Source organism: Suncus etruscus, chromosome 4 (assembly GCF_024139225.1).
Source record: "Suncus etruscus isolate mSunEtr1 chromosome 4, mSunEtr1.pri.cur, whole genome shotgun sequence".
Lineage (NCBI taxonomy): Eukaryota > Metazoa > Chordata > Mammalia > Eulipotyphla > Soricidae > Suncus > Suncus etruscus.
In genome coordinates, this window is record NC_064851.1 from 104,220,130 (window position 1) to 104,232,823 (window position 12,694).

At 52.0% G+C, this 12,694-nt stretch overlaps 1 protein-coding gene across 1 annotated transcript in view; it reads right to left on the minus strand.

Moving 5' to 3' along the window:
• PTK2B (protein tyrosine kinase 2 beta) overlaps nucleotides 1-12,694 on the minus strand; it is a 93,597-nt gene that overhangs the window by 38,000 nt on the left and 42,903 nt on the right. The window contains 1 exon segment of the mRNA XM_049771439.1: nucleotides 6,979-7,203. Within this exon segment, the coding sequence (XP_049627396.1) occupies nucleotides 6,979-7,167 (189 nt within the window). The 5' untranslated portion in view covers nucleotides 7,168-7,203.

A 12,694-nucleotide genomic window follows, 5' to 3' on the forward strand; every position in this document is an offset into this window, starting at 1 on the left:
AGATCTTTCTGGAACATCCAGGTGATTCCTAGACCCTGCAGGTCCTTCAGCAAAACACGAGGAAAAGACATACAAAAAGAAAATAAGTGGGTCTGTGGGGCCAGAGAGATAACATGGAGGTAAAACGTTTGCCTTGCATGCAGAAGGTCCCTGGTTCGAATTCTGGCATCCCATATGGTCCCCCGAGCCTGCCAGGAGCGATTTCTGAGCATAGAGCCAGGAGTAACCCCAGAGTACTGCTGGGTGTGACACAAAAACAAAAAAACAAACAAAAAAAAAAAAGTGGGTCTGAGGGTGGAGGTAGAGCTCCATTCTAAAAGCCCAGGCAAGAAGCAGGGAGGGATCTGTTCGAGAATTTTCTGGTGGGTTCCAGAGGGTATAGCCTTTCCCAAAGATTTGGTGGTATTTTCCTGGGAGCCAGACATGGCAGTTACAGGGGTCCTGAGCTCTTTGCACAATAGAGGGGCAATTTTAATTTTGTATTTTAAATAAAAAATGCCTCAATTGAAATTATCTTTTTTTTTTTTTTTTGGTTTGGGTCACACCTGGCATTGCTCAGGGGTTACTCCTGGTCTGCACTCAGAAGTCATTCCTGGCAGGCTGAGGGACCATATGGTCTACTGGGAATCGAACCACCATCCATCCTGTGTTTGCAGCGTGCAAGGCAAATGCTTTACCACTATGCTATCTCTCCGGTCCCTAGATTATCTAAAATTTTAATGAATTTTAAAGATTAATCACCATGAGATACACACTCCAAATTTATTCCTGATAGTTTCAGTCATACAATGTCCAACACCCTTCCCCAGTGCATAGTTCCTGTCACCTATGTCCCCTGTTCTCCTCTAGGTAAGACATTTTTTTTTTTTTGGCAGGGAGTTGGGCCACACTCAGAGGCACTCAGTAATTACTAGTGGCTCTGCACTCAGAAATTACTCTTGTCAGGCTTGGGGGACCATATGGGATGCCAGGAATCGAACCTGGGACAGTCATGAGCAAGGCAAATGCCCTACCTATTGTGCTATTGCTCTGGCCCTGTGGCAGACATTTCTCTCTGTCTCTCTCTGTCTTTCTCTTTCTGTCTCTGTCTCTTTCTCTCTGTGGTTTGTACTGTTACTGAAGGGGTGTCATTTTCCCTATCATTTCCCTCCTATCACTTGCCCTCCTTTCAGTACCCAGTTCCTGGCCAAAGTGACCATTTCCCACTCGTACTGTCCTAGCGGTCCCTTCTCTGCCCTCCCTGTCCTCCCTGTTCTCCGTAGTAAGCTCCCTCCCATGACCAGCCCTCCTGGCCCTCATCTCAGTTGTCTCTGGATATTTTTACCATACCATGTATTTTTTTAATACCTGAAGGCCGGCTGAAGAGTCCAATAATGCCAGCATAACTTATCACTCTGCAAAGCACTGCTCGGGATGTGATAACAAGCTTCCTCTAATGAGGGTATCAACCGAACAACTGTCAGATTAAAAATAGAAATGCAAGCACAGGCGCATGAGTGGGAGCCGGAGGGAGGACTCAGCCCAGAGCCTGGGGGGGGGGACCCTTTGGACGCACCTTGGGGTGCTGTGGGAGGGGCAAAGCCCGGAAGTGGAGGGTGCTCAGAAAGAGATTCACTTTTTCTCAGGGCTTTGTGGCTTTCTAGCAGACCCCTTCTCTTTCCGGTTTCCAGGTCTGTGATGCCTGTGAGTGCATGTGTGAATGTGTGTGTGTACACATGTGTGCATATATGTACATGTTTACTTGACAGTCATTTGTAGATGGGAATGACTCCCCTACTCCCCTGGCCAGATAGCCTTGCCTGTCTCCCCTTCCTCTGGCACCTCAGCTTTGTGCCCTTTCTCGGTGCCACTGAAGGGTTGGCAAGAAATGTTCTGAAAACCAAGAGCTATACTATGGCTTTCTGACCACACGCCAGTGTCTGAATCAGCTCAGATGTCTTGACCAGAACGGCCTTGGATGGGCTGAGGAGTCACAAGCACTGGATCTTGCATATTGAGGGGCTGCTGTGGGGGCGGCCCCCTCCCAGACAGAGCTAGAAGAAGCTTTAGTCAACGCCAAGACCAGACACCACCCCCATCCCAAGGCCTTAGACCCCCCCCCAATATCACAGGGGTAGGCTTCCAAAGGAAGGTTTTTCTGTGGGTGTCAAGTCAAATGTCTGTGACCAGCTGTGAAGTGAGGGAACGGTATCAACTCCTGGTCCGGGTTCTATCCTTGGCATCCCACAGTGTTCCGAGACCCCCCTCCCCTCAGGAGTGATCCCTGACTGCAGAGCCAGGAGTCATCCCTTAGCACTACTGAGTGCTGAAAACTTTGGAAGTAAAAGACAGACTAGATACAAGCAGGAAACTATTTGGGAATGTTCCAGGATGTTGATGACCACTGGAGGGCAGTGAGTCCATGCAAGGCTGGAGCCTGCAGCATGTGCTCTGGACTCTGTTCTCCTCAGGCACCAGGTGAGCAGCACCCCAACACTGTAAGCCTCAGCAACCCCAACCTGGAGGGGAGGCCCAGAAAATACCCAGGATATGCATGTGGATGCCAAATGCGGGTCATCGTGGAGATTGTTCTGGAACGAGGTTGGCAAGCCTGAGGGAGGTGGGTAGGACAGGGTGTGGGATAGTGGGGCCTTTCATGTTTCTGATCCCTGCTGGTGATGTGCCTTGAACTCTTCAGGAGATACACAGAGAGACACAGAGATACAGAGACACACAGAGGCAAAGAGATAGAGACATAGAGACATCAACACACAGAGACAAAGAGATACACAAATACACAGAGAGACACACAGAGATACAGAGACAAAGAGATATACATATATACAGATACACAGAGACAAAGAGATACAGAGAACACAGAGACATAGACACACAGACATACAGAGATAAAGAGATACACAGAGACACACTGACAATTGACACACAGAGATGCAGACACATAGGACACTGCAGGAAACACAGTCTCTGATGTGGGACAAAGATGGGTGCACACCGAGAGTTGGGGATGGTGGAAAGAGAAGAGCCCAGAAGCTCCCAAACCAGAGGGTGGGGAAGGCAGAAATGAGGCTTAGAGGAGGTAACATGACATTATAATCTCTGAGCTGAACCAGGGAACAGGCGTGGGGCGGGGGGTGGTCTTAAGCCTGCAGAGGGTGAACAGGACTGTCTAAGACAAAGCAGAGGAGGAAAAGAGAGAGAGGGAAAACAGGAGAGGAGAGCAGATTCTAGGAGAGAGAGGGATAGATAGGGAGAGATGGTGAGAATCAGAGAGGTCCTTTTAGGCACCAGCTGTTTCCCAGACATGCAGATAAACATGTTTGGAACAAGACCAGCTCCAGGCTCTGCCCACCTCAGAGTCTCAGCACCCCCAAACAAACACAGTTTCCTTAGGGCTCCAAACCTGAAGTAAACAGAAAGCCCAAGAGAAAAGCAAGCTCCCATCTTCTAGTGCAACAGGACTCTGCTCTCTCCGCCACCTTGCATACCCTTTCCATGGGGTCTTCAGCATCAGGCACTTACCAGGGCTAGACGAGCCCCCAGAATGCCTCCCACAGCTGTTGCACCCAAACGGGAAGAAATGAACAAAGAAGGGCTTGAGAGACAGCACAGTGGGGAGGGCATATGCCTTGCACATGCCTGACCCAGGTTCAATCCCTGGCATCCCTTAGGGTTTCCCTGGTCTGCCAGGGGTAATTCCTAAGCACTGCCAGATGTAGCCCAAAAACCAAAAGAAAAAAAGAAAAGAAAAGAGAAAACGAAGTGATTATATTGGAAGGAGAAAAGGCTACTCAATAGGCTTGAGGTAGAGAGAGCAGGCTGAGGGTGCCAGGGAAGGAGGTGGCAGGACTGGCGGGTACCAGGAGCTGGTCTGGTCAGAACCAAGCATGGTACCAGCTTCCTAAGGGCACCCACATGGGTGGCACTGGCATGAGGGAATGACTAAGGCTTACTTCCTCATGAGCTCAAAGTCCACAGCAGGACACAGACCACCATGCTCATATATATATACACACACATATATATGTGTATATATACATACATACATATATATACATACATACATACACACACACACACACACACACACACACATATATATATATATATATATACCACCTTTCCTAGAATTCTACCCCCACTAGTCTGCTTGACCTTCCCACATGAAAATAAATAGTGACGCTTCTCAACTGATTTAGAAGGGCCACACTGGAAGCTGAGAAGCTCCCTTTGCCTTTCAGTGTCTCCCCACATGGGGGATGGGATGCCAGGCTCTGAAACCAGGGTTGCTGTTACAGAAACTTCCTTCTTTCTTGTTCCCACATCCTTCTCTGAAACAAGAGCGTCTCCTCACAAACCATGCTGGCTGGGATCCCAGTAGGTGGAAGTGTTGAGACCAGGTGTGAAGCCCGGCTCTGTTACCTACAATGGTGGGCTTGGTGTCTATATATATATATATATATATATATATAGGTACATGTGCATAATACATGTGTTCACAGATATGTATTAGAAATAACATGTATATGTGTGTCTATAAGCGCATATGTAGAGTGAAAATAATACTAGCATGTATATATGTATGGAAAGTAATACTAGCAGGGGCACTTCCTGGGGTTCTGGGAAAGGCATTAAGATAAAGCACAGGGTGTGCCCTTCAGGGCTGCCAGCTGCTGCCACCACTATCACTGCTGGCACCAGCACAACTTTATGACCTCATGGCCTCACCTCCATCCAAAGAGCCTTCAGCTTCTCTGCTAGCATCACCGCAGTCATCTCACCACCACCCTCCTCCTCACCAGTAACCACCACCATTCATGATTACCACCACCATCCTCCTCACTACCAATCGCCGCCACTACTGCCGTCACCATCACTGCCTTCACCAGAACAATCCGTCTGTCATCAGCACGACTAGGTCTGTCACTACCACCAGCACCATCCTCGTCATCTTCGCCACAATCCCATACTGATCGACCTTGCTTCCTGAGGCAGCCCCATTTCCCATAACCATTCTGCCTTCCTCCAATCTATTTCCCATTATTTTAACCAGAGTGATTTGTTTGGGTTTGGTTTTGGGGTCACATCCAGTGGTGCTCAGGTTTGACTCCTGGCTATGTTGTGCTCAGGGATCACTCCTAGTGGTCCTCAGGGCACCCTATAGGATGTCGAGATCCAACCCAGCTCGGCCATGCCAAGCCACTGTGGATGTCATCTCTCCTTCTCGATCCTGCTCTCTTGTACCAGGCGGTTTACTAAAAGCATCCAATACACCCGAGGTGGGCTGATAGCTTCAAAATGGCCCTTGGGGGGGGGGAATCACAGGGGTGCAAAGAACAGAAAACTTTTCCTTTTTCTGCTCTGTTCTCAGTGCTCACACCCAGGGCTCTGCTGTAGTCTCCCACCCCACCTCCCATTAACCCCATACTTTCTGCATCCTCTGCTTTGATTTTTTATGAGTATTCAGGAAAAGCCATTCCCACTGCTGTCTGTGCCGCTCCAGACTCAATCCCATGCCCTAATCTCCTGCTACAATGACCCCTCCCCCTCCCCCCTTCCCCCCCCCCTTTGAACTCTCTAACCAGGCTGACCTCTGGCTTCCAATTCACAGAACAAGGAGGGAAACTAGAGGCAAATTTGGAGAAGCTGGTTAATGTCTGACAAATTTTGGGGGTCACATTGGGGGCCACACCTGGATGTACTCAGGGCTAACTCTTGGCTTTGTGCTCCTGGGGCTATTCAGGGGACATTATGGGAGTGCTGAGAACATAACCAGGTTCAACCACATGCAAGACCAGTGCTTTACTTGTACTGTCTCTCGATCCACTTCTAATAGCCAAACTAGCCAACTTCACAACACAGTCCTGGGTAACTTGCAATTAGTAAATAAAATTAAAATGACACCCAAGGGGGGACTGGAGTAATAGCACAACAGGGAAGGGCATTTGCCTTGCAGGCAGTCAACACAGGTACGATCCCCGGCATCCCAGAGGGTCCCGAGTGATTCTAGAGTGCAGAGCCTAGAGAAACCCCTGAGCGCCACAAGGTGTGGCCCCAAAACAAAACCAAAAACAAAATTCCCAAGGACAGCTGTAAGTGAATTGCTCAGAAGAAAGCAAGCAACATCTCTCCTGGCCCTGTGCTCAGAGCTTCTCCCTGGAGTACCTGGGGCCTGCCCAGGCTAGCAGCAAATTAGGAGCAAAGCCAGTGCTAATCCCATTAGCTACAGGAAAAGTGGCTGAGTTTGGACAGACGGACGCATGGACAGACAATCAGTAGCATATGCTTCCCTGAACCATTACAGACTGTGCCAGGCAGCAGGAGGATGCTCAGAGCCTGGCAGAGTAGCTGCTGCCAACATCCATCCACCCACCCACCCACCACATCAGGGGCACCTTCTACAGCAGGACGAGGAGGGCTCAGCCAGCTCAGACCTGCTTCTTTGGCTGGGTTCGCTCCAAGTCTGACCCCTCCAACCACCTTAAGTGAGATCAGCTTGAAGGTTGTCACGGGGAAGGAATGTTCTGGGCCAGGAGAAAGGATGGTCTCTGTGAGATTGCAGAATTGGCCCAGGGAAGCAGTGTTTAAGGCCAGAGGAACTTTGCAGCAGGGAGGCAGGCAGGGCCCTAGCCTTACATCTTGCTGACCTCCAGAACACAGAAGCACACAGCTAGAAATAGCTCTGAGCACTGCAGGGAATGAGCCATGACCCACCCCCTACCCCTGCCCCCTCCAGTGAAAAAGCATCATTGAACAATCCTTTAGGGAAGGGCTTTCAGAGCAATAACAACATCTTAGACAGTTTATCAAGGAGATCTGCTTCTTAATCACAAACATCCTCCCCACTTCCCAGCATGGAAAATGCATCCCATTAAAGACCCACTCCAGGATCCTGGCTCCAGCATGCACTGGGCTACTGGGCTCTGAGCACAGAATTTGAGCCACCTTGGGTGGGGTCTGGCAAAACCGCTGGCCCCTTACCTGGACCTGTGTATGCACGGTGCATTTCACCAGCTTGAAGTTCTTGCCAGGGTTGAAGCTGTTGCTGTAGAAACAGACTTTGAGGATCCGCACCTCCTGCTTCTCGGGGTCCGGGGGCTCTGGGGCGTCCTCGGGTCGCCGGAACGTCCCCACCTTCACCCGGCTCAGGGGATCCGACACCCCGGACATCGTCTCAGGGGCAGCTAGGGCTGGCACATGGCAGGGCTGCACGACACAGAGGTACACAGGGGGGCGTGTAAGGTGGGTACAGCATCCACACAGTTCCCCCATTCTGGCTCTGGGCAGACTGAGCTCCCATCTGCCCCATGGCCCAAAGTGCTTTGGACTCAAGTGATCAGTGAGAGGCTGGTGGGCACGTTCGGTGGTCCCAGTGAGGGGGGGACTTTGGCATCAGGAATGGGGCAGCTACTTGGATCGAGATGCCTGGACTGGCCTGGGCCCAGTTGGGCAGACAGTGATGAGCAGGGAGTAGTGGCTGGGGAAAGCTGAGAAGGAATGGGGCTCAGGGGCCCCCCTCTTCTGCAGGTCCTGGAATGTAGTAGAACAGGAAATGCTGAGGGAGAGAGAGAGAGAGAGAGAGGAAGGGAGATAGAGGGAGAAGAAGGGAGAGAGAGGGAGAGAGGGAGGGAGGGAGAGAGAAGGAAAGTGAGGGAGGGAGGGAAGAAGGGAGAGGGATGAAGGGAAGGAAATAGAGAGGGAGAGACAGTGAGAGTGAGAAAGAGAGAGGTCAAAGGCCAGGACAAATACACACAGAGCACGTGATAACGCAGTTTTAGTCCCCAGCACCTCACATGAGTGTCCCCCCCCACAGACTTGGAGCACTGCCAGAATAAAGGGGTGGCCCCCAGCTCCTGGGAAGAAGGTATGAGTCTCTGAGGCACAGTTCAACCCAAGAATAGGCATTAACCCATCATCCAGCACCCCCTGGTCCATGAAGGCCCCTGAACTCTAGGCACATGCCCCCTGCTCCCTCTGGTCTCTCACACCCAGCCAGTGGATACAGTGGGCATGTCTGCCTGGCACCCAAGAGCACCCGGAAGGGGCAGTGCTGATCGTGAGGCTGCGACGTGTGGGATGGGGGGTGAGTTGTGGTGAGTTGGTAAAGTGTCATGATGTTAGGGAGACACTTCTCAGCAGACTCATCCCAGCCGGGATGCCCCACCCTGCCACCGAGGGTGCCAGTGACCCCAAAGTCAGAGTCAGCACCGAGGGATGGGGAGTATAACCCCCTCCCTGGGACCCTGCATACCCCTCAGGGGACCCCGGTCCCTGCTGGGCCCCCCTCCTGTCTCTGAGGCGGCCTCTGCTGCCATGGAGGTCTCTGTGCCTGTGACATGGGTGGAGGAAGGCGAGACCTCCCAATTTCAGAAACTGTTCGTGCAAACCCAGACTGCCCTGGACTCCTCCAGAGCAAGGGGCTATTGAGGCCCCTTCCCTCCACTGCGCGGGATCTGGGGTGTCTTTCCCGCAACACCTGCGGCCTCTCAGAAAGGTCTCCCTGCTCTTCCCTTGTCCCCCAGAACAGACGGAGCAAAGTAGGCAGCCAGGCTCTGGCCATGCACAATGTTCCCGAGTGCGCCTCTGAGTCACTTCCTCTTGTCGTTTCCACATCAACCAAATGGGGAACACAGCACCCCCCACCCAGGCCTGCTGAAAACCACTTAGGGAACTGGCAAGGTTCTTAGAGGCTGGCACCAGCCCTCCCAGAGCCCACTCTGCCTGCCCTGGAGGGGCCCCAGGTCCCCCAAATCCCTCCATCCACTAATCCCGTCCCCTCTGGAGATGAGCCTGGCCCTCCCTGCCTGTGCTCTGCCAAAGAAGGCGCCACCCAGGGACAGATTAGGGCCCAAAATTCAATGGCACCCCAAGAACATGTACCGAGACTCCAGCACACGTGGGGTGCCCGCCCCCGCCCACCTGCTGCCTTTGTTTCTGCACTGCCAACCCCAAGGTCAGCTGACGTGTGGCTGGTTGTGGGAGGCAGGAAGGAGTGACAGGAACGGGCATCCCGTCTTTCCCTGGTAACCAGCCTCTGTTCCCTGCAGCTGCCTGGCTCCAGGCATTCCTGGAGGGGATCTGCCTGGGGGGCTCCAGGCTTCCCTTTCCAAAGGTGCCAGGGGCAGGGGCTGGGGATTTGGTGGCGGAGACCATGGCCAACATGTGAGATACCCTGAGTTGGATTCCTGGTCCTGTATGTTCCAGTATAAGCCTTATTTCCATCCTTCATATTCCCCCACCAGTTCTGTTGGGTATATCCTTCTGAGGCAGCACTGGGGGAGGGGGGTCCTGAGTGCCCACCCAGCAAGCACTTCATGGGAGAGATCCCAGTAAATAAAGTAGACGACAGGCTCATCATCATCATCATCATTTTTTTGTTTTGTTTTTGTTTTTGGGTCACACCTGGCAGGCAGCGCTCAGGGTTACTCCTGGCTCTAGGCTCAGAAATCGCTCCCGGCAGGCTCTGGGGACCATATAGGTTGCCGGGATTCGAACCACTGTTCTATATGCACGGCAAACGCTTTACCTCCATGCTATCTCTCCGGCCCCCATCATCAGTTTCTGTGCCACATTTGGTGGTATTCAAGGCCTACTCCTGATTCTGTGCTCATGGGTTCTTAACTTGAGGGGCCATATGTGATGCTGAGGATCAAACCTGGGTCGACCACAGGCCAGGAAAATTCCCATGGTGGCATTGCCTGTGTTAACTTCTTCATTTATCTATCCACCAGTGGCCAAAGCTGGCCTTGCCCTCCTCCCTTCCTTCTCCTCCTTTTCTTCTTCTCTCACCTACCCCCTCACTAGCTCCTGCCTGCCTGCCTGCCTGTTTGGGGGAGCCACTCTGGATAAGTGACAATAAACTGAAACAGGAAGTTGTGTGTGTGGGATCCCAACCCAACAGAGACTCAACGTGCAGAAAAGATAAAAACAAAATACTGCAGGGGCTGGAGCTATAACATAAATGGGAGAGCATTTGCCTTTCACGGGTTCAATCCCTGGCATCCCATAGGATACCCCGAACACCGTTAGGAGGGATTCCTGAGCACAGAGCCAGGAGTGACCCCTGAGTGCTGCTGCTACTTACCACCAGTGTGGCCCCAAAACAGACAAAACAAAACAAAGAAAACAAAACAAAAAGGCCAGGTGCAGCAGAATCAAGTGTCCACAGAGGGGTTGATGGTCAATTTGGAGCTAGAGGACCGTGGGAGAGGGGAAGGGTGTGGGTAGCACTGGCATCACAGGGCAAATATGATCCTAAAAAAATATTATGGCTTGGGGAGAAGACCTTGAGAAACCATGCAGCACTGGGAAGAGGAACCGGGTGGGAAAGGAGCTTCTCCACACACCAGGTCCTGCCAGCCAGAAGAGGGGCCCCACCCGAGCAGGAAGCAGGAGGGGTGGAGGCCCCAGGACTTAAGCTCATGCAGGTCATAAACAGTCACTGCTGTCTCAATGTTCCCAATGTTCCCTTAGAGCAGTGCTTGGACACAGGATGCTGAACTGGTCACAGAGGGGAGAAGAGAAGGCTAAGCCAGACTCAGGGCTCAGGCTGGAATGTTAGGACTCCCTCCAACTGTGCCACACTCTCCAGATGCACAGACATCCCGGGGTCCATTCACCTTCTCTCCCTCCTGCCCCCCTGCCCAGCACCTCTAATTTCCCCTTTCTCTGTCCCAGTCAACAAAGTGAAGGTGGGTGCCTGCGAAGGTGTCGGTGGCTTGACATTTGAGGTCCCCAGCACATTTGCAGCTGTGGGAGTTCTTCCCCAAGTTCCACGTGTGGTCGGAGGGAGGCAGTCAGATGCACACCCCGTAATCTGCTCTTCCTGGAGCTGTGGATCCAACTTGAATGCGGTTAACCAGGAGGGCAGACGTTGTTTTCAGAGCCCCTGTTGGTGCCTTTTCTTTGCACACACAGACATTTGTGGTGATCGGAGCAAAGCACCAGGCAAAGAGGCTAAGAGATGGAGTTCTATGGGCTTGGAATCCAGGTGCCCGCAAAACTTCACAGGCTGGTCCCCGGCACACTGAGTGCAACAAGGAATGTGTGAAGGGGATTTATGTCTCTGTGATTCACACCTGTGAACCCTGGGAACAGAGATGAGAGCAAGAGGGATGGGGCACAGGGTCTGCATGCAAGAACTACGAGTTGGATGCCGGCAGTCAAGGAGCCCCAAGAGAGGGGAGAACCAACCCTGAGCACTGTAGGTGTGGCCCCCAAACGAAAAGAAATTGATAGGAAAAAGTCTTGGGTTTGATTCCCCCACTAGTCCCCCCCTCCCACATTCCTGAGTATAACAAGTATATCAAGGCTCAGTCCAGTTGGTACTAAGTAAAAGTTCTACTGCAAAAAAAAAATTCTTTCTGGGGAAGCAATGATAGCACAGAGGGTAGAGTGTTTGCCTTTTGTGTGGCCAACGTGGGCTCAATTCCCAGTATTTCATATGGTCCCCTGAGCCTGTCAGGAGTAATTTATGAGCACAGAGCCAGGAGTAACCTCTGAGTGCTGCTGGGCATTACCCCAAAACCAAGCCAACCAACTAACAAAACAAGCCCTTTTAACTACAACACGGATTGAGGCAAAGGGGTTTTCACAAAGCCCAAAATCACCACCAGCTACTGGGATATGCTGGTAAACTGAGGATCCAGCTCAGCATTCAGCTGGGAGCTGCTGCTTTGTAGGGTGAGGCTGTGACTTGCACCCCAGCAATATGACCCCACTGCTAAGGGGTACACCTTGCAGATGGCACTGCCCTCATGATTTCTGACCTCCTGTATGCAAGCCTGCAGCCTTAGAGATTATGACAACAGGGGCCCCAGCAAGAGCACAGCGGGAAGAGTATTTGCCTGCCTTGCATGTGGCTGACTTGGGTTTGATCCTCAACATTCCGTAGGGTTCCCTTAGTGTGCCAGACATGATTCCTGAATGCAAAGCCAGAAGTAACTCCTGAACACTACCAGGTGTGGTCCCCACTCAAATGAAAGAAATTCTTACAACAATAGCAGAAAGGAAGGGAGAAATACATAAAGGTGGGTGGGTGGGGGGAATACAGATTTGGGATTGCCAGGAAAATCGCTCAAATAAAAAGGTGATTTCCTGGGAGGGGCACAGATATGGTCACATTCGGATCAGCCAGCCCCGAGGCACCGGGTTTGAAAGGCTGAAGGGGAACAGGGGGACACTTGTTCCCATCCTAAGGGCGTCACAGTGGGGGATCCCTGAAACTAAAGGACAGGATCCTGAGCAGTGGGACAAGAAGGAACTCGAGATTGCAGTGAAGGCTGATAGCACAAGTGGGACAGATGCCCCAGGGAACTGGGAATGGTCCTGTCCTGGGCCCTCACTGGACACTAACCTTACCCAGGTCAGCTGCATGAAGGTCCCTTTAGAGAGCAGCCAAGGCATGTCCTAAACTCACGGATCCCATCTCTTTTGTCTTTGGGACCACACCCGGCAATGCTCAGGGCTTTCTCCTGCCTCTGTGCTCAGGAAGCAATCTCTCCTGGCAGTGCCTGAAGAACCTACAGGGTACCTAGGATCCAACCCGATTCAGCCTTGTACAAGGCAAGTGCTCTCCCCACTGTGCTATGACTCCAGCCCCTGGTGTCTCTTCTGAACCCCATAACAGCCCATTAACCTCATAAACCTTTTCAGATCTGGCCTTCAGGAAACCAAGTTCTGACCAGGCTTCTGAGGA